The sequence below is a fragment of the Seriola lalandi genome, unplaced genomic scaffold, assembly GCF_002814215.2.
Source record: "Seriola lalandi dorsalis isolate HSWRI2012SDOR001 ecotype SW California unplaced genomic scaffold, Sedor1 jcf7180002054693, whole genome shotgun sequence".
Classification (NCBI taxonomy): Eukaryota; Metazoa; Chordata; class Actinopteri; order Carangiformes; family Carangidae; genus Seriola; species Seriola lalandi.
In genome coordinates, this window is record NW_019525246.1 from 83643 (window position 1) to 109313 (window position 25671).

General features: G+C 41.9%; 1 protein-coding gene across 1 annotated transcript in view; it reads right to left on the reverse strand.

Moving 5' to 3' along the window:
- Window positions 1-6100: 6100 nt before the first annotated feature.
- Window positions 6101-25671, reverse strand: part of slc35f1 (solute carrier family 35 member F1) — a 35765-nt gene continuing 16194 nt past the window's right edge. Inside the window, exons 6-8 of the mRNA XM_023423756.2 lie at window positions 21850-21902; window positions 21590-21744; window positions 6101-8080 (exon numbers count right to left, since the gene is read on the reverse strand). Of these exons, the coding sequence (XP_023279524.1) occupies window positions 7847-8080; window positions 21590-21744; window positions 21850-21902 (442 nt within the window). The 3' untranslated portion in view covers window positions 6101-7846. The remainder of the gene's footprint in view (window positions 8081-21589; window positions 21745-21849; window positions 21903-25671) is intronic.

Genomic DNA, 25671 nt, shown 5'->3' on the forward strand with positions numbered 1-25671 from the left:
ATTATGACGAATTATTGTTTAAAATCTTTCAGATTTTGTGACCAAAGACTAAACTGTGCGAATACTTTCCCATCCCAGATGTGCAGTATAATTGGATAGAAAACCCATTCGCCAGACAGAGTGACTAAAGCCATTTTTCCATCACAGGAACTTTCCCTGGGAACCAGGAACCTTTGGAGGAAATGTGCGTTTCCACCGCAGGAACCAGGGTTTAAATTTAGTTCCAGGGTAACTGATCGACCCCCAAAAGGTACCTGGTCTGGGGTAGTACTTTCCAAAGGTTCAGGACCTGAATTTACAGCATATGTAGACCTACATTGGTTTTATGTTTGTTTGTAGGCTGATCGATTTATTCCTCATTTGTTGAATGATACGTTATATTATTTGTAATAATTTATTTGTTAATTAGCATATTGCAGTCTTATGAAGTGCTGATGGACAAGCTCCTTGAAAACTCTGTAATAATTGTTGCAACATTTTTCAGATATTGTGTTAGTGACTGTTGAGCTTCCAAAATGTTTCCCCCAGCATGTTTGCCTGTTATGATTAGTGTGAATGCTAAGTCAGGATCCACACTATTGTCTTTTTTATTATTCTTCAGCCCTCTGTGCGCTTTTTGGCATCTAACTCCTATAGTTTTTGTGCTACAAAAACCGTTCAACTATCAAAACATTCGGCTTTTTCTGCAGATTGTCCAATGTATTCATCTTTTTGATATTATGTATGATTTTTTGAAATATTAAGCTTTTTATGAAATTCTTGAATGGAATGGAGACCATGTTCAAATCCTTGAAAACCTCACCTTTTTTAAACTTTAAATACTACAGCATACTTTCAGCTACAGATTTCATTCAACCTTTCAAGCTTTTTTCTTTTGTTTATAATGGGTGTGTATTGCACAGAATGTTCGAGGCTAGAGTGGATGACATCATCGCTAGAGTGGGAGGAGCTCTAGAACTCCTGTGAAAAAATTCTGTTTAACTCGGCCACATATTTCAATCTTCACACGTCATGGCTTCCTCAATAGTAGAAAAGATTTGTCCTGTTTCATACAGTGTGTCTACCTTAGCACAGAGACTTACAGAATTTGAACATGAGCCTGAAAATAATGGGAGTCCCCCTCCACTTCTCCCATTAACTGCAATACAAATTCAGGAGCTAATTTCCCCAAAAATGCAGAAGTGACATTTTTCTGTAACTCGCTCCTTTGTCCAAATTTTTGGCTCTACAAACACCAAAACCAGATATTCTGTGCACGAAGGTCTTATGCCGGTCATGGTCTGCTCATGGTTCTGATAGGAGTTACCATTTTTTACAGATAGCAGTTGTTTAAGAGACTCGCCGAGCCAAAATAACACTCATATCTCTGTCAGTTCTGTTCTGTGTCTTCCAGCTAGATACAGGTGTTCCAACCAGCTCCTTAAGAGGCTCTGTGATCTCTGTTATTGTGAGGGAGCTGGCAAACATCCCCCTCACTAAGGTGAAAAACAATACCCATTGGCTAATACAGGAAGTTCATTTTTGTTATGTTGTGCTTTTATTTTGGGAACCCCTACTAACCACTCTCTCTTTGAGGTCTACTTCTGGGGGGGGTGTTTTCATGGAGTGCACACATGGGAATGCAGCCACCAGACTCAGCAGGTGTCAATTACCTTATCAGGCTGTACCAAGTGGGCAGGAAAGAGAGAGGGGAGTGGGTAGAGGGGTTTTTGTGTCAGAGAAGGGGGGTCAGGTTGAATGTCACCGTTGCTGCTGCCATCCACTGCGACCTGCCACACCAGCCAGACTGCTTCTTTTGTCAAGCCATTCGGCTACATACATGTAAGAGCTGTTGGACTATTTTGTTTTGTGTAATTTGCCTATGGTCACCAGTAAACCAAACTCAGAGCTCTGAAACCAATCCTTGTGTGACTGATTCTGTTCTCCATCACGCTTGCACCTTTATCCTATATTTGTAAGGGTTCACCACCATCCAAACCTTACAGTTATGTTTACACACACACACACACACACATATACACACACACACACGCACACAAACAGGCAAGTGCTACAAACGCAGTGTCCAGGCAGAAATGAATAAAGCTGATTCTTATTGGCTAGTTAGACTCATTAACTCTTCCCCTTATTACTCTCAAGTATGAGAGCATGTATGTGTGAGTGTTCATGTTACATGTTTATTCCAGCTCTGTGTCTTCCAGCTGCACAAAGTGATGTTCATTACAGTTTTTTTCGATTGCTTAAGCACCATTTGGAAAACAGGGCCCGGTTTTTCAAAACACTACAAACAATTAGCAGAATACCTTAGATCCTTTACAAAATGAAACACTCTTGTAAAAACAGTACAGTAATTTATAAAAAACATATTTTGTTACCATATGAAACAAACATGTTTCATATGACTTAATTCTGTTTGAACCAGTTACACACTGCTGTGCTTAACCTAAAACACTTTTATCGATTATACTTCTCAGTGATTAGGGCACTGTAAGTGAAGTACACAGAGAAAGTGCAAATATACAATAAATTCACCAAACACTACACAAGACCAATGCTGCAGGCTGATGAAACTATGATTTATTTCTCTCCATATAGCTAAATCAGTCAACATGTCAACATGGAGAATCACAACAAAACATGTCCCAGTTTTCATGCTACTACAGTAGTGAGCATAACATTGTCAGCTCAGCAAATATCAGACAAACATAAAATACTGTATCCAGTACAGGTTACAATTATAGTAAAAAAAAAATACAGTACAGTACAATACAGTACAGAAAATACTAGATATTATCTCTTCACCTAGCTGGATTTGGCCAGAGAATTTCATCAACATCACAGGTGATATCCTCATTGGCAAGACAATGTGGGAAGAACCATCTTGAAAGTCGAATCCATCCCTGCACAGCCGCGGCGTCGATTTGGTCACAGGCCTCCTCCATGGCCTGAGTGAGACCTGAGCCTGGGGCCGGAGATCGTAAACCCTCCACCACCATGCTGAGAAAAACTCTTCCATTGGGTTTAGAAACAGAGAGTATGGTGGAAGGTATAGTACTGTAAACTGTGGATGGTGTTGAAACCAGTTCTGGACCAGAGCAGAGCGGTGGAATGACACATTGTCCCATATGACAATGTATTGCATCTGGTGCATTTGGTTTACTGCTGTGAGCTGTGTTGTAAGGGCCCATATTGGCATGACGGACAACATGGTCAACTAGTGTTGCGTAAATTTCATTTGATAAATTTGGTCCTATTCTTCTTTGAACACATTCTCCTATTCTTCCTCTTCCTCTACCTCCACCTCGGCCTCTAGCTCCTTCTCCTCCGCCATGGATTCCCCCTCTCACCCTCACTCTTCTTCTCTTGACTCCTTCCATTTTGGTTGAAGACCGGTGAACTCATGTGCTGCATTTTTATAGTGCTTAAACCTGATTGGTGTGTCTACAATTAAGCAATTATGTGTTTGCGCACCTGATGGCTGTGTTTAACCAATTGGCTCATAGATCAGGTGATTTGACAGTCAGTGCTTTGGAATTGCAAGGAAGTCACATCATGATATACTTCTAATGTCTAATGTATACAAGTGTGTTTAGTGTTTTGCAAATCACTGTGTGTATTGTTTTGTAAAAAGTGTGAGGCTGACATTGTGCTTATAGTGCTGCAAATCTGGGCCGATGTTTTGCTCCGTGAGTGTAAGGTTTTGATAATTGTGTAATACTTTTGATTTTAGTGATTATGCAATCGAAAAAAACAGTAACAGCCTGATTGATGTCTATTAGGTTTACAAGCACAGCCAGACTAACACACACACACACACACACACACACACACACACACACACACACACACACAGACAGAAAGCTGTTTATAAGTTAGTACTCATAGATGGAGATGGTAAATTCATAACCCGTGAAACCCCTTCCCAAACTGTTGTTTTGTTTTTGATCAACTGCTTTTATTTATTTATTTTTTTACATATACATAGAAAAAGGAAAGTACTCACACAAACAGAAACAAAGAAATGCAAAAATAATATAACCCCATGGTGAACTCGCCACCCTTAGGCCAAAAGCCAGCTGGGATCTCCATGACATCAGGAGGACATAATACATTTAAGCAATATCACACGAGAGGGAGTGATGTACTGAATATCAGCACGGCTGTGATGTGGTCATAAGTACGAGGCCGAGTACTGAAGACAATATTCAGTACATCACTCCCTCTCGTGTGATATTGCTTTTATAAAACAGTTCTCTTGCGCCATATAAGCAACAACAGATTATGATTTTTTTTTTTTTTATTTATTTGGCAACGCCAACACAAAAAGTTTTGCAACTGGACTGGTACTTGACTGTTGCTAAGCAACACATAAACATTTTCCTGACCTGCACAGTGCACACTAGCTTGCTACTTTGTCTACATGTTGCGTCTGGTGTGTGCTTAAGTATCCAGGCCTCTTCCCATCATCCTCTGACAACCAGAGATCATTTGATTCAAATGTTATTTCCGGAATAATCTTTAAAATGTTTGTTACATTCAAGATAGATAACGGTCGTTGTAATGTAACGCTGATTAATGGTTAGTAGAACACCTGTAAAGTGGAGTGATACATGTTGTTAAAAGTCCCAGTGCTGTTATGCTCTATATCAGCACTCATTGAATGCCTCAGATCAGATCATCAAATCAGATTACTTGGTTGGACCTAATTGTGGTATAATGAACAACAACAATATTAGAGGGAGTCAAACACTAAATTCTTCAACTTTAAGTAAAATGCAGTGCCAAGCTAAATGGTCTCAGTGTTAGCACCTTACATCCTTGCTACAGATGGCTCAATGTTAAAGGACAGGTTCACAATCTGTCTTAAAACAGTAGTCAGATGTCCATAAGAAGTCCTGCCTGCTGTAATAATTTCTCACTGGCTGTTACCAGACCTCTTTCTAATGTGCTTCCAAAGGGAATGATGGGAGACAAAATCCACAGTCCTCTTTCTCTGCAAAATATAAATAATTACAATTTAGCTCATATCTTAACAGGCTTGATTCCAGCTTCATGGAAAAGCACCTTAGTAGTATCCTTACACAAAGGTGGTGATGTCTCTGCTCTCAACAACTACCATTCTATGTCCAAACCTCCTTTCTGAGCAAAAATCCCAGAATCGTCAGTTACAGCTAAACACCTTTATCGACTCACTAAACACACTCCAGCCACAGCAGGCTGGTTTACAGATCAATAACAGCTGCAGGCTCAGGCACTGATAACAGCCTCCTCCCTTAATAAAAACTATTTTGTGCTTCCCTCTTCATTGACCCCTTGTGTGTTCTTCCAGTTTCTTCCAGCTTCTACTAGTACTGATGTCTACTGTCAACCTTCATGTTCTTGACTGTGGAGTTATTTTGTATTGCTGCCATTTTACACTCCAGCAGTTAAACCCTGGTGTATCACAGTGCATTAATCATCATCATGGGTTGGATCTCCCTACAGTCAAGAAGAAACAGCCATCTCATATTATTTATTTATAAAACTCGACTGTTGAAGCTTCAAACAAACTCTTGTCTCTTCTCCCATTTAGATGTAGAATCAACAGAACACAATTCAGTTAATCCTCAATATCCCTCATTTCACACTAATGTTGGCAGAACTTGTTTCAGGTACTAGGCACTGTTTAAATGGACTGCAAACTGCCCCCTCAAAATAGAGTCTTACTATTTCCCTTAGAGATTTTAAAACTTTATTATGATTCTTGTATTTGTTTATCTTAATTCCTTGTTTCTTAGTTCCTTGCATTTTGTAGTTGTGTACTTGTGTTGCTGATTGTGTTCTTGTGATTGCTTCTTGTTTTCAGGTGTCTTTTGGAAAAGAGATCTTAATCTCAATGAGGCTTCCTGATTAAATAAAGATAATAACACTAGGACACGTCCACTGTCTGATTTAGCAAAATCATGTGGCTTTCTTCCAAAGTTACAGTCTTTGTTGTGTCACTCGCACTACACTGCAGCTCAACAAGGAAGTACTGTTTGGGGAAACTCTTACAAACAGGCAGTTGAAGCCTGATGTTGTATGTCTTGTACATCAAAAGTGCAGACTAAGAGACTTAGAATGAACAGAACAGATTTTTATTTATTTTGTTTTGTTATCTCTTGACGGTACAACATCATCAACTGGACCATCATAATCTGCAACACAATCCTTCCTTAAATGTTCACGGCAGACTTTTCTTTTAAGTAGCATGGTGTGAATGAGTGAATGTGAATGAATGAATATGAAAGAAATTAGCAGATTATAATAGTCTGTTGTGGATCGGTTTGTTTTATAAAGTGACTCCTACTGAATGAATCCTGTTACAGAGAGGAGAGACAGCTGAGGTGGTTGACGAGGGAACAGAGTTGATGTCAGCGTCTGTGGTTATGGAGGAGTCTGGTATGAAATGAGTAAACATTTGTTTTAATGTATGACATGCAGCCGCCATCACTCTCAAAGCTGCTGGTTACAGTTGGTGTTAAACTGAGTTAAAGGTCCATACAGTATAAAGGTAGATGTCCATGTGTTGTTTGATTATAAAGCAGGTCTAGGTTCTATATCAATACTGTGAAAGTATCAAAGCGCTCAGTCCACCGAGAAATGCAGACAGCCTGTATTCAGAAACTGAGCCTTATAACCAGCCATCAGGACTTCTGGAACTTTATGATGTCACAACAAAGCAGGCTCAGAGCCTCCTCTCTTCTGATTGGCTCCCGACCTGTTGTTACTACAGCTCCAGAGAGAAGCCTAAGAGAGGAGATGTAAAACTAAATTGAGATGGTTCTTGGTTCTTAAAACCACAAATATATCTACTTATGGATCAACAATTAAATAAAATGTGGACCTTTAACAGCACTTAAGCACCTGTGTGTGGTGTATGTCTGATAACAAACAACGTGCTCCAGCCTTGATTGTATTTTGACCGATCAGAACTAGTATAGGACAGAAGCCAGGATTGTAGAAACGCTGAGGTCATGAGTCCAAGTCCCCCCAGTGCAAGACCACATCCCACCACCTGACCAAACACCAAAGATAATGTTTCTGCTGTTTACTAACATTATTATTATTATTTAGATTTTTCATCAGCTGTTGTGTTTCTCTAAATGCTGTTTTAAAGCTGTCTTCACACTGTAAATACTGGAGCAGTCAAACTTTAGATGAAGTTTAGATATTTCTTCACCAGCCTACAAAATATCCACCGCATGACAAACCACCAGCAGAAGACTTCTACCTCAGCCACTGCTTCATCTGGAAGTCTTAAATGACTCCCGTCTGTTTATCTCTGACTACAGCTGTCATTGACTTTGAACAGGTGGATTTAGAAACACTGTAAATAAGAACAGAAATGAAAACAGGAATGAAGTGAATTCAGTTTTATCATATCCACAGTGAATAAGCACAAACATTCCTGACATATAAAAAGAAACCAGGAGATTAAATAAAATGACAACACCATCTTGCATGAATGATCATTTACAGTCACTACTGTCTACTCACAGTCATTGATCACAGTGAACTCAACACTTTCACTTGCTTTGCTATTTGAGTTAATTACATTCTGGTCATTCCTTTATCAGGTACATATTGGGGTACATGAATTTATCGTAACTTGGTCAGTGAGCAGGTGGAGACTACGTCCCTCAATACAGGCCATACAATGAAAACCTGGACCTACCTGGGTGATCAGCAGCTGCCCTGCTCAGAAGACTGGGCACAGCTGGCACTATTTCTCTGTATACAACTGTGGGCCAAGCCTGGAGGCTGCAGCTGACACACTGATCCACCAGGCTGAGAGACTAAACCCTGGCAGACCTTCCAGATCCTCTTAGGCTACACGTACAGGAAGCTCGTCCCCCGGCTCGGGGCCCAGGCTGGTGTAGGTGACGGAGGGCTCCAGGACTCGAGGACCAAGCGGGGGCGACCCGGTGGCTAGCTGGCTGCCTGTGTTCCTGAACTGCTTGTAGACTCGCGGATCCTGAGCCACATAGGTAGATGAGGAGGCGTAAAGGACCAGGCCCAAGATAATGATGAAGAACGAAAACAGATAGAGGCCAGAGAACTGCAACACAGAGACAGAGTGAGAGGAGAGGCTGTGCCTCAGCTGCTTCACATCCTCACCTTTACATATTCATCAGTGCATCAATGGTAATGTGTCTCTTAGTGGTGATGAACTCTTCTTCAATGCATGTATTACCAGTGTGGAGGATTTAGGGGGATTCTAGTATTCATTATTATGTTTTCATTGTGTAGAATCACCTGAAACTAGGCAAGGAATTTCATAATTTTAGGGTCTTTGGTGTCACAAAAATTTCTAAGGCACAAAGGCCATTGAGTGATTGATACTTAAATAAATAACTTGACTTTCTGATAAGATAAGAAGATAATAACACAAATTATACAAAAATAAATTACACACATAAAAAATATATAATAATATAATAATATAATATAAATAAAAAAAAAAACATGTTGTAAGATGCAGAAGAAAAAATATCGTAATGTTGCTTTGAGAGTGTACCAGGTGTACACTCTCAAAGTGCTATGTTGCCAGAAAGAGAGCAGTCTTTTAATGAGATCAAGCAGAACCTGTACAAGAAAGGGGTGCGTTTCGGACTTATTATACCCGGCATGCCTGCGCATCACCTTTAAAGGAGAAACCGCTTACTTTGACTATCCTGAAGAAGCAAAAGGCTTCTATGACTGGCAGATAGCAGGCTAAAGTGGTCATGGCATCGTACAGGTGTGCATGTATGTACACTTTCATGCACTACAACTCACTTTATCTATATCACTGATAGTGTCACAGTCTGCTCTGCCCCTCTCCTGCTCTGCTGCTCAGCCACAACCCTCATCAGCCTAACTGCTTTCACCTGCTGCTCTCACCTGCTCACCATCTCCAATCAAGCCAGTAGATATGCAGCTTCACTCCACTCACTCTTTGCCAGATTGTCTTCGTTCTCATGCCTGACTCTCCAGCACTTGTTCCCGGACTGCTTACCTGGTATCGACCCGACTTGCCTCCAACCTTCGCCTCACGTCTCAGCCCTGGTAAATCCACCAGCCTTCTGTCCCTGACTACGAGTATTGCCTGCCTGTTTTCTGTTCCTCGTCTGCCTGTGGCTGGTTGGCACTCAGCCTGTTCCTGCTCCACCAAAAGACCCACTTTGTAAGCTTCACCTCGCCAGCTCACCTCCTCTGGTGACGTCAGCCCCACCAACTCCGTCTCCAGGTCCGGATCCACACCCTGCCATACTCACTTGAATCCAGTTCTCTGCTGCCATCCTCGGGTTAGCTGTGTACCTGTTTAATCTGCTGAATAAAGACTGTTTCAAGACTAAAACCTGGTTCACTTGTGCTGCTATTGGGTTTTCTCCATACCTGTTACAGTACAATCTGGCCAGCTATGAACCCAGCACACAATCCAACACCACTTAGTCGCCTTGAGACGATTGAGGGCGTTTTGCAGCAGCATGAGGCCATGATGACTGCGTCTGCTGCTGAAGCCAGACAAGCTGCCGAGACTCATGGATGACACTAGCGGCATTAGCCGGACAGATGCAACAGCTAGCAGCCCGTTTCTCTACTGTGTCTGTCCCCTCTTTTGAAGCATCGGCTTCTGCTCCTGCACCTGTGCCAGCCTTTTCACCGTCCAGAGATGCTCCTGAGCCCCGGGTGGGAACCCCGGAGTGTTACGACGGTGATCGGGAGACTTGTGGCTCCTTCCTCACCAACTGCTCTCTTCTATTCGCCCTGCAGCCCCGCACCTTCGCCACTGAACCGGCGAAGGTTGCATTTGTTATCAACCACCTTACAGGCAGAGCTCGACTATGGGGAACAGCTGAGTGGGAGAGACGGTCTCCAGCCTGTGCCTCCTTGACCTGTTTTCTGCCGAGCTTCGCAAGGTTTTTGGTTTCGAGAATTGTGGTTCTGAGTCAGCAAGGGGACTGATGGGACTGAAACAAGGCGAGCGAACGTTGGTAGATTATTCAATTGATTTCCGCACCAGAGCCAGCCAAAGCAATTGGAACAGCTCAGCCCTCTGCGACGCCTTCCTCCACGGTTTGGATGACTATATTATAGATGAACTGGTTTCACATGACACCCCCATCACCTTGGACGGGGTGATTGATTTGGCCATTCGCATCGACTTTCATATCCAGACTCGTCGACGAGAGAGGTGTCAACGTTCTCATCCACCACGCCCCATGGGGGTGCTGCTGCAGCCAATTCCTCCTCATTGGGTAAGCAAATTGGGGATCCGGAGCCCATGCAGTTGGGTCGCACCTCCCTCTTCCTGGAAGAGAAGGAGCGCCGCCACAAGTCTAATCTCTGCCTCTATTGTGGGGCAGCAGGACACTACATCTCCAGCTGTCCAGTAAAAGCCAGAGCTCACCAGTAGTTGAGGAGACCCTGATGAGCTCAAATGCCCTGTCACCTACCCAAAGCCAGAGACCTCTGTTCCAAGGCTGTCTCCTCCTTCCAGATGGCCCTCACACCTTGGCTATTTTTATTGACTCTGGGGCTGATGCCTGTATTATTGCTGAGGAGGTGGTCCTTCAGCTTGGGCTCAAGTGGGTTCCTTTGCCTCATCCGGTTCCTGCTAGAGCCCTAGATGGAAACATCTTGGGCACAGTCATGCATCAGACCTCTCCTGTTCACCTGCCGCTTTCTGGTAATCATCACGAAACAGTCCAGTTCCACATCCTGAGCTCTTCCTGTCTGCCACTCATCCTGGGGTATCCATGGCTCCGTCTTCACAACCCTCACATTGACTGGGTCACTGGGGCCGTTCTTGAGTGGACCTCCTCCTGTCATCAAAGGTCCCTGCAGCAAGCCTCAGCCTTCACTCCTCCAGCTCCAGCTCCAGCTCTTCACCTGACCTCTCCAGGGTGCCACCTGAGTACCATGATTTCCACTCTAGAGACTCTAGGTCTCTGCCCCCACACCCTGCCTGGTACATCACCTCCCAAGGGGTGCCTGTACTCTCGGTCTGAGCCCGAGAAAAAAGTCATGGAGACTTACATCAACGACTCCCTGGCAGCGGGCATCATTCGTCCTTCTTCGTCTCCTGCTGGAGCGGGTTTTTTCTTCATTGAGAAGAAGGACAAGACATTGAGAACCTGCATCAACTACAGAGGACTGAATGATATCACTGTCAAGAACCATTACCCACTGCCACTCACCTCAAGTGCCTTTGAACTGCTCCAGGGGGCCACCATTTTCTCCAAACTAGACCTTCGCAACACCTACCACCTTGTCCGCATCAGAGAAGGAGATGAGTGGAAGACAGTGTTCAACACCCCAACCGGACACTAAGAGTACCTCATAATGCTGTTCAGCCTCACCAATGCCCCTGTCGTCTTCCAGGCACTGATAAACGATGTGCTCTGAGATATGCTCAACCGATATGTCTTTGTTTACCTCGATGACATCCTCATCTTCTCCCAGTCCAAAGAGCAACACATCCATCATGTCCAGTCCGTCCTCCAGCGCCTCCTGGAGAACTCCCTGTTTGCAAAAGCAAAAGCCCACCAGTTCCTGAGGACAGAGGACTCTGCTGATAGACCTGAGCCCATCCTCCCTACATCCTGCCTTGTTGCCACGTTGACCTGGGACATAGAGGAGAGGGTGAGAGCAGCCACCAAAGGACAGCTGGGTCCCAGCTCCTGTCCGTCAAACTGCCTTTTCGTTCCTCCAGCCTTGAGGTTAGATGTGCTACTATGGGCCCACTCCTCCAAGCTCTCTTGCCACCCTGGTGTTCAACGGACACAGCATGCCCTTCTCCAACATTTCTGGTGGCCCACCTTGCAGGAGGACGTTCAAGAATTCGTCAAAGCCTGTCCAACTTGCATCAACACAAGACCTCCCGCCGGCCTCCTGCTGGGCTGCTTCCAGCTCTTCCTGTTCCTCACCGCTCATGGTCCCACATATCTTTGGACTTTGTTACTGGTCTGCCCACCTCTGACAGCCACACTGTCATCCTGACCATCGTGGACTGCTTCAGTAAGATGGTCCACTTTTTGCCTCTGCCAAAGCTCCCAACTGCTAAAGAGAGTGCTCAGTTGGTCCTGCTCCATGTATTCCGCCTGCATGGCCTTCCTGTTGATGTGGTGTTGGACCATGGTCCCCAGTTTTCCTCTGTGTTTTGGAGGGAGTTCTGCAGTCTGCTAGGTGCCTAGTCTGTCCTTTGGATTCCACCCTCAGACCAATGAAACAGCCCCGCGGTGCATGGCCTCCCGGAACCCCCCTTCCTGGTTGTCACAACTACTGTGGGTTGAATAAGCCCACAACTCCTTTGTCTGCTCTGCCACTGGCCTCTCTCCATTTCAGTGTGCATACGGCTATCAACCACCACTGTTCCCAGCCCAAAAGAAAGAGATTACCTGTCTGTCTGTCCAAGCCTTCATTCGCCGCTGCCATGGCTCCAAGCTCGCTCCACCCTCCTTCGTTCTGTGGGTCGCTACGCTGCCACTTCCAACCGCTGCCGTACACCTGCACCTACCTACCAATCAGGTCAGCAAGTGTGGCTCTCCACCCGAGACTTACCTCTCCGGATGGAGTCCAAAAAGATGGCACCTAAGTTCATCGGGCCTTTCACGATCCAGAAGGTCATCAATCCTGTGGCAGTCCGGTTGAAGCTCCCGCGCTCCATGAGAGTTCACCCAACCTTCCATGTCTCCAGGGTTAAGCCGGTCCATAACAGTCCCTTGGTCCCTGCGGCGCCACCACCTACCCCTCCACGAATTGTCGATGGTGGTCAAGTGTATGCAGTACGTCGCCTGATTTGCTCTCGTCGGCGAGGTAGAGGTCTCCAGTACCTTGTGGGCTGGGAGGGTTACGGTCCAGAAGAGAGGTCTTGGGTTCCTGCTCGCCATATTGTGGACTCCAACCTCGTGGCCAACTTTCATCGGCAACACCCCGACCAGCCAGCCAATGAGTCAGCTCGTCGAGGGACCCGCATCTTGCCCCCACCTGCCACATGTTTAGGACCGTTTAATGGGGGAGATGTCAGATGTTGGGAAAACCCTCCTCCAGACCCCCTCCACCCACCCAGCTGAGGAGATGGACTGGTCTTACTCCCAGGAGTTTGCCTTGCCTCCGATCTTCACCTCACATCTCAGCCCTGGTAAATCCACCAGCCTTCTGATCCCGACTACGAGTATTGCCTGCCTCTTTTCTGTTCCTTGTCTGCCTGTGGCTGGTTGGCACTCAGCCTGTTCCTGCTCCACCAAAAGACCCACCTTGTCAGCTTCACCTTGCAAGCTCACCTCCTCTGGTGACGTCAGCCCCACCGACTCCGTCTCCAGGTCCAGATCCACACCCTGCCATACTCACCTGAATCCAGTTCTCTGCTGCCATCCTTGAGTTAGCTGTGTACCTGTTTAATCTGCTGAATAAAGACTGTTTCAAGACTAAAACCTGGTTAACCAGGCTATCCCGTTACGGAGACCAGCATAGGTTATGTATGTTCAAGTTGTTCAGGTTTTTAGGTTGTTAGTTCAGAGTTGTATGGGATACACACTGCCTCTATGATCAACAAAATGAAAAGAATAAGGATAGAGTAAACCTGTTAAGTAGAATAATAAAAGGAGGAGGTACTGCCAGATTTGTTAGTTGGAATGTTAAAAGCCTAAATGGCTCCATCAAAAGAGCTCAAAAGTCTTTGCTCACCTAAAAAGGCTTAAATCTGAAATCATTTTTATCTATCCATAGCAAACCAGTTAAGATTAAGAAAAACTGGGGCTGGTCAGATTTTCGACTCTAATTTCAATAGTAAATCAAGGGGAGTGGCCATTCTTCTTGATAAAAAAGTAAAATTTACTGCAAAAGACATAATCTCAGTAATCATCTCAACCCAATATGGCTGTTATATTATAATCTCAGGATCAGTTTTTCACACGCCAGTGATGAATATTTATGCACCCAACTGGGATGATGGAATATCATCTGCAGCATTCCTTCTCTAAACTTGTAGTATTTAATATTTGGAGATGATTTAAATTGTTTAATTAACCCTGGCTTTAATATCCCCTTGAAAAACGGCAAAGGCACTGGCAACTTTTATGGATCAGGTTGGATGTATTAATCCCTGGAGGTTCCGGAACCCCACCAATAAAACATTCTCTTATTATTCGCTTACACTCCAGTCACTCTCTTGCATACAGAAACCCCGCCCCCTATGGAGGTTCAATCCTCTTCTGTTAGGTGATAAAAGCTTTTATGATTTGGGGCGTTGAGTGGCGCAGTGGGTTGAGCAGGCACCGCATATGTAGAGGCTACAGTCCTCACTGCAGTTGGCCCCGGTTCAAGTCCCGCATCCGACAGTCTTTTACTGCATGTCATTCCCCCTCTCTCTACCTCCCCATTTCCTTTCTCTCTCTACTGTGCTATCATAAAGGCATAAAAAGCCCAAAATATACTTTAAAAAAGCTTTTGTGATTTGACAGTGTTGTTGATGGTAAAAAAAAAGACAATTTAAGCCTGTCTTTTCTTTGCGAGAAATCCTTATTCTTTACAAACAAGCTTCACAGAGAGAAACAACCAAACTAACTTTTAAAATGAATTAGAAATGTACAAAATTCACCACCATCAAACCTCTTAAAACAGAGATTAAATGTACAAAAGGAATATTACTTATTGTCAACAATTAAAGTAAAAAAAAACAACTACGGCAGGCTCATGGATTTCATTATGAACATGGTGAGAAATCAGGAAGGTTGGCACACCAACTTAAAGCTAAAGCTAATTCCCAACCTATATCACAAATTAACAACATCTCTAATGAAATTACAATAATCATCAGAAATTAACGGTGTTTTCAAAGAATATTACAGTCATTTATACCAATCTGAAAGCCCAACAAACGACATTGACATGTGAAGTTCCTCGAGGGTATAATATTTCCGAAAATCGAAAATGATCAGTTTGGGAAATTTGATCAACCATTGAATATAGGTGATATAATGAAATCAATCAAAGTTATGCAAAATGGCAGGGCACCTGGGCCAGATGGTTTCCCCGTTGAAGTCTTTAAGAAATTTCAGACAACTATCCCCACTTCTACTTAACATGTTTAATGACTTTTTGGCCCAAGGTGCCCTGCCACAAACCCTTACAATGGCATCAATTACTTTACTGTTAAAACCTGGAAAAGATGCAAATGAATTTCGATCGTATTGACCAATATCTTTGCTTAATGCAGATTATAAAATACTGGCAAAGGTTCTAGCTATGCACCTGGAAACAATTATCGATAAGGTAATCTCTGATGATCAAACTGGTTTCATAAGTAATCGCCACTAATTTAGCAATATCTGTCGCCTGTTGAATGTTTTTCATTCTCCCGCATCCGAGGAGGTCCCTAAAATGGTCATCTCTTTGGATGAATACAAGGCATTCGATAGGGTGGAACGGCCATATATATTTAGGATTTTGGTTCTGAATTTTTGGAATGGATAAAACTCCACAGAAGTACATGTCAAGGCTGTCCTTTAAGCCCCTTTATTATTTGCCCTAGTAATTGAACCATTCTCCATTGCACTTAAAGCGTTCCCCAACATTAAAGGAATTCATAGATGGGGCAATGAGCATAGAGTATCGCTATATGCTGATGATTTATTAGTTTATATCGCAGATCCAGTAAAATCCGCTCCTGCAATAATTGAAATCCTCAAGCGATTTGGGTCATTTTCAGGATATAAGTTAAATTTTTCCGAAAGTGAATGTTTCCCTTTTAAATAACTTGGCTATAGGTACTCCAGAAATACAGATGCCATTACATAAGTGCAATTCCGAATTTAAATACCTGGGTATCTATATCACTCTTGTCATTATATGACAGGAATTTCTCCCCATCACTTAATGAGACAAAGGCAGACTTTGACATATATAAAATCATATATTCCACATTAGCAGGCAGGGTTAACACTATTAAGATGAATATATTACCACGCTTTGTATATCTGTTTCAATGCTTGCCAGTATTCCTGCCCAAACTCTTTTTTACTACTTTAGATAGGCTTATTACAGGCTTTTTATGGGTGATAATAAGAAACCAAGGATAAGTAAAGTGATGTTACGGAGCCACTGCTGCCAAGGAGGACTTTCCCTTCCCAATTTCAGATATTATTTTATATACAGAAAATAATATTTTGAATTAAGCTCCCTCAAGCAAACTGGCGTCTACTTGAAGCTAAATCTTGCCCCTCTTGTTCCCTTACATCGTTAGTAACTTCTAAATCACCCCTTTCCCCAAGGCAATACTCATCTAGCCCTATAGTAACCACAACATTGAAAATATGCTCTCAGTTTTGTACAAAATTTGGCCTTATAACAGTATCTAGTCAACTTTTTCTTCCACCTAAGCTAGACTTGGCATTAGCCCTATATGGCTTAAAAACAGCAGTTCTAACATTGTTCAGTTATACATTGGTGGGGTTTTTGGAAGCTCCAGGGATGTATTTGAAAGATATAACATCCCTCAATCTCACCTGTTCCGCTATTTCCAGGTACGACATTTTGATAAATCTATAAACCCCAATTTTCCTAATTTGCTGCAAGATTCATTATTTCGGAAAATGTTGGATACACCACAAAGGTTTAAAGGATTTAAAACCAGAATATATCAGATTATCAACTCAGTTACTGAGATAAACATTGTTAACATCAAAGGGGATTGGGAAAAGAACTTGGTGCGAGTTTATCAGATGCATTTTGGAACCAGGGCCTAATCTGGGTCAATAAAAGTTCATCGTGTGCATGGTTAAAAATATAACAATTTAAGTTCTGCAATGTCTACACTACTCTAATTCTAAAGATGTAATAGACAGTTGCAAAAGATGTCATAACTCACCTGCAGATCTTATGCACATGTTTTGGTCCTGCTAACAACTGACATACTACCGGGATATAAGATTCAAGTTTTTTCAGAATCACTAAATCTGAATCTTTAATCCAATGCCTTGATGTGCATCTGGGCTTCAGAATGACAAAGATCCTATCTTAAGTAATAAACATAAAAATTTAATAGCTTTTTCAAGAGAAATTCAAATCAACTTGGTGTCCAATTATAATTAATTCCGTGTTCTCTAGGCTTCAACCAATTTTCCTAAAAAAAAACTTGTGTTACTCTTTGTATAGTCCATATTTGAGGTACTGATACTGTAAAGCTGCAGTGTGATTTGGTCGCTGTTTCGGGAAAATGGGAGGGAGGAATTGATGGGGGAATGATCAAGGGAACAAAAATTTAAAATACATATACATTCAATTGTTTTGCCCTTTGTGTTCTTTACAATAAACATGATATGCCAAAAAAGGATGCAGAGGAAGAGAAGATTTCAGCAGATTATATAAGAACAGTCTTCAAATGTCAAACTAATATATATCATTTTGCACAGTAAAGTTCAAATATTGTATTTCTCAAAGTGGGGTCCTTGAGGGGGTTCCTGGGGGTCCAAAGCAAAATGGGGAATCATTTATTTTCACTATAATTCTAGTAACACAATGACAGAATGTATGACCATTTTGGTCATGGGTTTTAAAAACCTTATCAGATGGAGGTCTGTGGTCTAATTTGTGTCAGTTTAGGGTCCTTGATGTGAAAAACTTTGAGAACAACTGATTTATGATATTGCAGCATCATGTGCAATACACCTATGACTGCACCTCGAGTGACCCTTCTGTCAAATTTCTGAAGTTTGTAGATGACACAATGGTCATCTGCCTCATCCGAGACGTTGACGGGTCTGCATATAGACGAGAAGAGGAATGGCTGGTCCTCTGATGTGGTTGGAACAACCTGGAGCTAAACTCACTCAAGACTGTGGAGATGAGAGTGGATTTCAGGAGGAGCCCCCCATCACTGCCCCCCATCACCATACACAACAACACTGTGTCTGATGTGGATACATTCAGGTTTCTGGGATCCACTATCGCCAAGGACCTCAAGTGGACACACAACATAAACACAATCATCAAAAAAAAGGCCAAACAGAGGATGTACTTCCTGCACCAGCTCAGGAAATTCTACCTGCCTCAGGGGCTGTTGATCCACTTCTACACTGCAATAATCCAGTCTGTTCTCTGCTCTTCTATCGCCGTTTGTTTTGGTTCAGCAACCAAACAGGACAGGAACAGATTACAAAGGACAATCAAGACCGCAGAGAGGATCATTGGCGCTAAGCTGCCCACTTGGACTTATACACTTCCAGAGTGAGGAAACGGGCAGGAAACATCACCACAGATCCATCTCACCCTGGGCACAACCTGTTCCAACTTCTCCCGTCCAGGTGGCGCTACAGAATACTGTACACCCGCAAAACCAGACACAAGAACAGTTTCTTTCCACAAGCCATCACTCTGGCTAACATTTAAATCAATCACACAGGGACAACAACCTCTGACATCAACATTGCACACTGTGATATAGCACACAATGTACATATGCACTCATCCTCTGCCTGCATATTTACAATGGTATGAAAAGGTTTAGGCAGGTTTAATAATTTACTCCGTCTTCACAGAAAATGATCACAGTGGCATGCCATTCCTTTTTCTAATAAAAGCTGAGTACTGGGGTATTTTCCAGACAAAGATTTTTAGTGTAGCAATATTAAGTTGTATGAAATTAAATCAGACATGAAAAATAGGCTGTGCAAAAATCTGGGCACCCTTGTCATTTTTGTGATTTGAATACCTGTAACTAGTTAGCACTGATTAATTGGAACACAAAATTGGTTTGGTGAGATCATTAAGCCTTGAACTTCATAGACAGGTGCATCCAATCATGAGAAAAGGTATTTAAGGTAGCCATTTGCAAGTTTTTCTTCTCTTTGACTCTCCTTTGCAGAGTGGCAACATGGGGGCCTCAAAACAACTCTCAAATGACCTGAAAACAAAGATTGTTCAACATTATGGTTTAGGGGAAGGCTACAAAAAGCTATCTCAGAGATTTCAGCTGTCAGTTTCCACTGTGAGGTCTTGTTAAGGCCAGAAGTGGCAGGCCAAGAAAAATATCGGAGAGGCAAAGGCAAAGGATGCTGAGAGTGGTCAAAGACAACCCACAGACCACCTCCAAAGACCTCCAACATCATCTCGCTGCAGATGGTCTCACTGTGCATCGTTCAACAATTCAGCACACTTTGCACAAGGAGAAGCTGTATGGGAGAGTGATGCGGAAGAAGCCTTTTCTGCACACATGCCACAAACAGAGTTGCTTGAGGTATGCAAAAGCACATTTGGACAAGCCAGCTTCAATTTGGAATAAGGTGCTGTGGACTGATGAAACAAAGATTGAGTTATTTGGTCATAACAAGGGGCATTATGCATTGCGGCAAAAGAACACCGCATTCCAAGAAAAACACTTGCTACCCACAATAAAATTTGGTGGAGGTTCCATCATGCTGTGGGGCTGTGTGGCCAGTGCCGGTACTGGGAATCTTGTTAACGTTGAGGGTCGCATGGATTCCACTCAATATCAGCAGATTCTTGAGAATAATGTTCAAGAGTCAGTCACAAAGTTGAAGTTACGCCGGGGCTGGATATTTCAACAAGACAACGACCCAAAACACTGCTCAAAATCTACTCAGGCATTCATGCAGAGGAACAAGTACAATGTTCTAGAATGGCCATCCCAGTCCCCAGACCTGAATATCATTGAAAATCTGTGGGATGATTTGAAGCGGGCTGTCCATGTTCGGCAACCATCAAACCTAACTGAACTGGAGATGTTTTGTAAGGAGGAATGGTCCAAAATACCTTCATCCAGAATCCAGACACTCATTAGAGGCTTTAGGAAGCGTCTAGAGGCTATTATTTTTGCAAAAGAAGGCTCGACTGAATATTGATGTGATTTTTCTGTTGGGGTGCCCAAATTTATGCACCTGTCTAATTTTGTTTTGATGCATACTGCACATTTTCTGTTAATCCAATAAACCTAATTTCACTACTGAAATATTGCTGTTGTTGATCAAAATGAAATTACTGATCCAAACACCCAATGATTTATAAATGAAAATAATGGAAATTGTCAGGGGTGCCTAAACTTTTTCATACCGCTGTATCTATTATTTATAATCAATTATCAAGTTTTTGCACTACTTTCATTGCTCCTTCCTCAGACTCACCCAACACTCTTGTCTCCATCCAACACTCTTGTCTTTTCTTGTTTTAAACTGTGTATATATATATTCATATGTATATTTATATTTTTTATATATATGTACCAAGCAGCAATGTAAAACCGGAAACAAATTCCTTGTATGTGTCCACATACTTGGCCAATAAAGCAGATTCTGATTCTGATGTGCAGATGTGTGTGGAAACTTAACTTGCTCATTGAGTGTTAGGAGGCAGTAGCAACAAGTAAATGAGCAGATTACACTGATTTATCATCTTTGTGAGATCTGCTGTAAATTTGAGACAGAATATTCTTACAGGAGTAGAGTTAGAGAGAGAGAACAGAGAGTTAGTTAGCAGTTAGCAGTACAGTATATGCACACAACCAATCCAGTCTGCAAGCACTGCTGCAGTGACACTTTTACAGCAACTTGGAGATTTTGACAGTATCATGGGCACAAAGGCCATAGTGACTGTAGGGCGTACACTGATTTTGATGGCATCATGGTCGTGAAATTCCAATCCTGCCTGAAACTAATAATTGTTGTGTTTTCATTAGGTTGGAATGAATCATACTTCATATGACTTCATATCTACATAAGGAGCAAGTCTTCCTCCATAGAACCGCCATGATGCACCACCATGTTTCTTCAGTAGCCCGGAAACTAAACTCTAGAGAGGGCCTTTGTGTTTTTACGTTACCTGAAGGCCATCATAGATTCTCCTACACCCACAGGGAGGTGTATTAAGTTGGTGGCAATCTGTAACCTCACCACTAGATGTCACAAAATCCTCCTAACTGGTCCTTTACTGATCTGCCATCAGCATGCACTGCAGCTGATGTTAAAATGTAAAGACAGATTGTAGAGTGGTTTCAGTTTGTTAACATTGTCTCTCTGTCGTGGCAAAACCAAATCAAAGGTCATCTAATGAGGTCTCAGCAGATGTGGATTTTGACTTTCTGACTTGGCCTCTGGGTCTGCTATAAAGCACTCTCATCTCATTCAGTGCCCTGAAACACACATGGACACAGACTCACTTATAGACTTTTCATGAGTTTTTGAAACAGTAGTAGCTGAGATGAGGTTATGATACTGTCTAATACTGTAGAGACTTTCGGTCTCTGTTTCCTGTTAACTCAAGATAACAGCGAACAGATTTGTCTGTTATACGTTTTACTTCAGCAGTCAAAAACAGTATCCGCAAATATTCCAAACACTCATCAGAATGGACCAGAGTCCTCCACAGGTTGATCATGTCCTCCTCCTCCACTCCTATAACACTGTCTGACTCACCATGGACAGTTAAAAAAAAAAAAAGATGAAAATCAAGTCCACACATTCTTCTTCCTTGTCAACACCTGGAGCCCACACATCCAGGTGTGTTATGTTACATGTCTGGCACATCGTTTACCCTGCACCTTACCACATCAGTGCATCTGGTAGTTTATTACCTTGTAGTGAAAGAGGAAGAGGCCACAGAAGAGGCTGTACAGGTCAGCTGTGAGCAGAGAGAGGTTGACTGAGGTGGCACTGGTCCTCTTTATCACCACCGGCATGAAGCTGTACAGGCTGAACATGAAGGCACTGAAACCAACGTAGAGCAGACCTGCAAACACAGAGGGAGCACATTACTTTACATATACACAATATATCATATGTTCGTGTGTATGTGTGTCTGTGTCTGTGTGTGTGTACGTGTATGCATTCTCACCTATTTGCCAGTCCCAGGACACCTTTAGCAGCTCCTTGTGCTCCATGATGGCCCTGCAGAGATCAAGAGAGTCGTGTTCACATTCCCACACACTGCACAGATCCATGTGCTTTGACAAGCTTCTAATCAGCTGAACAACAGGCACTTGGACGACCTCATGTCACCGCAAAGGAGTCTGTCATTGCAAACACAAACTGAAGTTTAAAATGTCTACTTATCTCATTTAATATGCAAATATATCAGATTTTATCAAATATATTAAGTTTCTACTGTGTATTGTTTTACTTGAGATAATGTGTTCACAAGGAAAATCTGTTTCCTCCTAGTTAAGCTAATTAGCTCATGAAGTACCAAAGATTAATGTATACCAACACCTTCATCTTTGCATATGTTATATCTGCTACCAGTTTGAATTTTTTAGCTTGAAATGTTAAGGAATTAAAGCAATTTATGATAAATCAGACTCTGTTCAGACCAGTTCAGACCTCGTATTAACACGCACCCAAGACACACATTGAGGACGCATTTGAGATCCGATCACTTAGACCACATTCAGAGGTGGTCTGGACCACGTGTGTCTACATTCTTTGAGCAGTGTGAATATGAATGTGTCCTTGAAGTACCAACTACCAGTGTTGTGCATGAAAAGTGTTCATTGAACACTTTCATATTTTTTGTGAACACTGAACTGAATGAAATGGATCAGTTCACACATGATGAATGAGAGTGAACGCCGCTCACATTTTACGACAGTTTTACGGAACGCTGCATGACGTCTCCATAGACACGGCCCAGCTTGGCTGGTGTTAGCGGTACAGACGCATCTACTACTACTGAAGCCAGTTGGTTTGAGCCTTTGAAGCAGTTTTATAAACAAACAAGTGAAGACTCAGACGGATTATATTCATATACATATATATTTCAAATGTAACTCGCGTCTGTGATTCTTCAGTGGTGTACAATAATTAATTTAGTTTGGGAGTGGCAATGATTTGGGGTTGGTGATGGATGGGTAGAAGGAAGTTCTATTGAAAAAGAATAGCAGCCTATCTATTAAAAAATTTTAAAAAACGGAACAAATGAACGTGAACTAGTTCATTTTGGAACTGTGAACTTAGTCACAGTCCGATTAGTCTCAATACAGTTTATAATGAACCCAAAATATTTTACTGTTTCAAATGGATAAAACTTCATGAGCAATGATTCACTCAACCCCTCCTTGCTCTGTATTTTTATCCTGAGCTTTTTATGAATCAATCAAAATTTACTGAGTTCTGCGTATTGATTTCTAAGTAACATGGTTAGCATGTGTCAGTATTTCTAGCACATGATGTTCTGTCACGGCTGACAGGGGCAGCTGCAACAAGTTATTATAATTGTCACCAAGCTGAGCAGCCAGATAACAACAGACCACACAACAGTGTGTTTCAACATTTTTACTCATGAATAGACAAAATATGCAGCTAATTTTGTCCCATAGCAGATGCATCAATAATTGCTTATTTTGTGAATTATGTTGCCAGCCTCTAATGGTCTTAATAACAATAATTGTTCTTTGATAAATATTATTACATAAACTCAAAAATTCCTGGAAACATTTTGAATGTGCCTGCTGCTTGGTGCATGTACTTAATTCCTCTTGTTTCAATTTGTGCAAAGCACGTTACTTTCAGTTTTACACTTATCCTGACACTGACCTCAGTCACTGCAGGTGTCCCTCAAAAAGCCTTTTAAGGCTGTCACGACTGGCCAAAATAACCTCACACTGATGGTTTCAAACCCAAATTTTTCCCCACAACAATAGCAAAACATGTATACACACATGTACATGCCCTAACAGAGGCTGATCTGCAATAAAGCTATACAACTACATCCCCAGAGAGAGGATAGCTTGTAAGATCAAACTTTTATGACCTACCTTACCTCTTACCTTTTAGAGACTCTTATTTTGAAAGTGTCTGTGCTTCTGTGTTTGGCAGTATAAGTCTCTCTGCTAGGAACCCACTAAGTGCCCACTCTAGAGTAGGAAAAGCTCTAGAACTCTTCTGAAAATTTTCTATTTAACTCGTCCTGACGGCCACATATTTCAGTTTTCACGCATGACAGCTTCCTCGATCGTAGACAAATTTGTCTCGTTTCATATAATGTGTCGATCTAAGCACAGAGACTTACAGAATTTGAACATGAGCCTCAAAGTGAGTACCCTCCACCTTTCCATTTGACTGCAATACAAATTCAGGAGCTGATTTCCCCAAAAACGCAGAAGTGACATTTTTCTATAACTTCCTCCTGTGTCCACATTTTTGGTTCTAGAAACAACAAAGCCAGATATGCTGTACATGAAGGTCCGCTCATGGCTCTGATAGGAGTTTTTCACAAATAGCAGTCGTTCGAGAGGCTCGCCTAGCCAAAATCTCATCCAGATCTGTGTCAGTTCTGTGTCTTCCAGCTAGACACAGGTGTTCGAACCAGCTCGTTAAGAGGCTCTTTGATCTCTGTAAGGTTTACAAACACACAACAATACACACATGCACATTGACAGACAGTCACAAACACTATCTTACTTTTTTGATATTCACCAGTCTCAACCAGGCAAAAAGAACTTACTGGAGGTTCTGTTGGGCAGCTCTACTGCTACACACAAAAACACACAAACACACACAAACACACACACACACACACACACACACACACTGTATATATATATATATGTTGACAGAAACACACAAACACATCTACACGAATTGGATTAACCTTCAAAATAAAAGTCTCATAATGGCTAGAGGTAATTATTGCCTCACACACAGAAGCACAGACACTTTCAAAATATGAAGTACACGCACCAATCAACAGGCACATTCAAAATTTCTTCAGGAATTTTCTAGTTTCAAAATGCTTTTCTTATTAAGACAAAAAGCAAACGTTTATTGAAATTTTATGTATTTTTAATGGTTGCATACATCCCCAGGGTTGGTGTCAGTTGTAACATCGAAATTCTTCCATTCAGATAAATATAGTGACTAATATGTCATATGTTATAATCTTTGAATGGTATGGGTCACTAGCAGACAAGTTTAATATATAAAAGTTTGTCTCTGAGTAACCGTCTCCTTTACTTCTGTTCATTAGCATTATCTTTCTACCCTGAGGTGTGTGAACAGGATTATTAGAAGATTTTAGACAAAAGCTTCCATGGTTCAATATGTGCTAGAAGCTATTTAAGGTTTTCATATTCTACATATGCTGTCAGGTTTTATATCAATGCTGACTGCTCATATTGTGAACTCAGTTTCCTGCTGATTTCTTACTAACATGGCCATTTTATCTTCCTATGGAAATATCGTTAAGTTAGACTGAGCTTCCCACCTACACAATGTAAACCCGAATGCTCAAATTAATTAATTGGAATAAGTACTGTAAACTTAAAATTTGTTAAAAACTTCTACTAACTTAAAAATGTTGAGTGCCAGTAGCATTTTCCTTCTTATGTGTTTATTAAACTGATAATTTTTGATTAATGTGAACTTTTTTGCGGATTATGTAACTACTCTATTAAATAATGAATTCATAGTTACTCAAAACTCTACAGTTTAAACATGGTTTTTTGTCTTATTTTGAAAGGATACATTAATTACATGTGTAAATAAGATACAATTAATATTAGAATATTATACTATACGTGTGTGTGTATATATATATATATATATATATATATATATATACACATACATATATACACACACACATACAGGGTGGTGGGGGGTGGTCCTCAAGCCACTCACTCTATGCTTTTGAGAACATCTGGGAAAATTAATAAAAAGT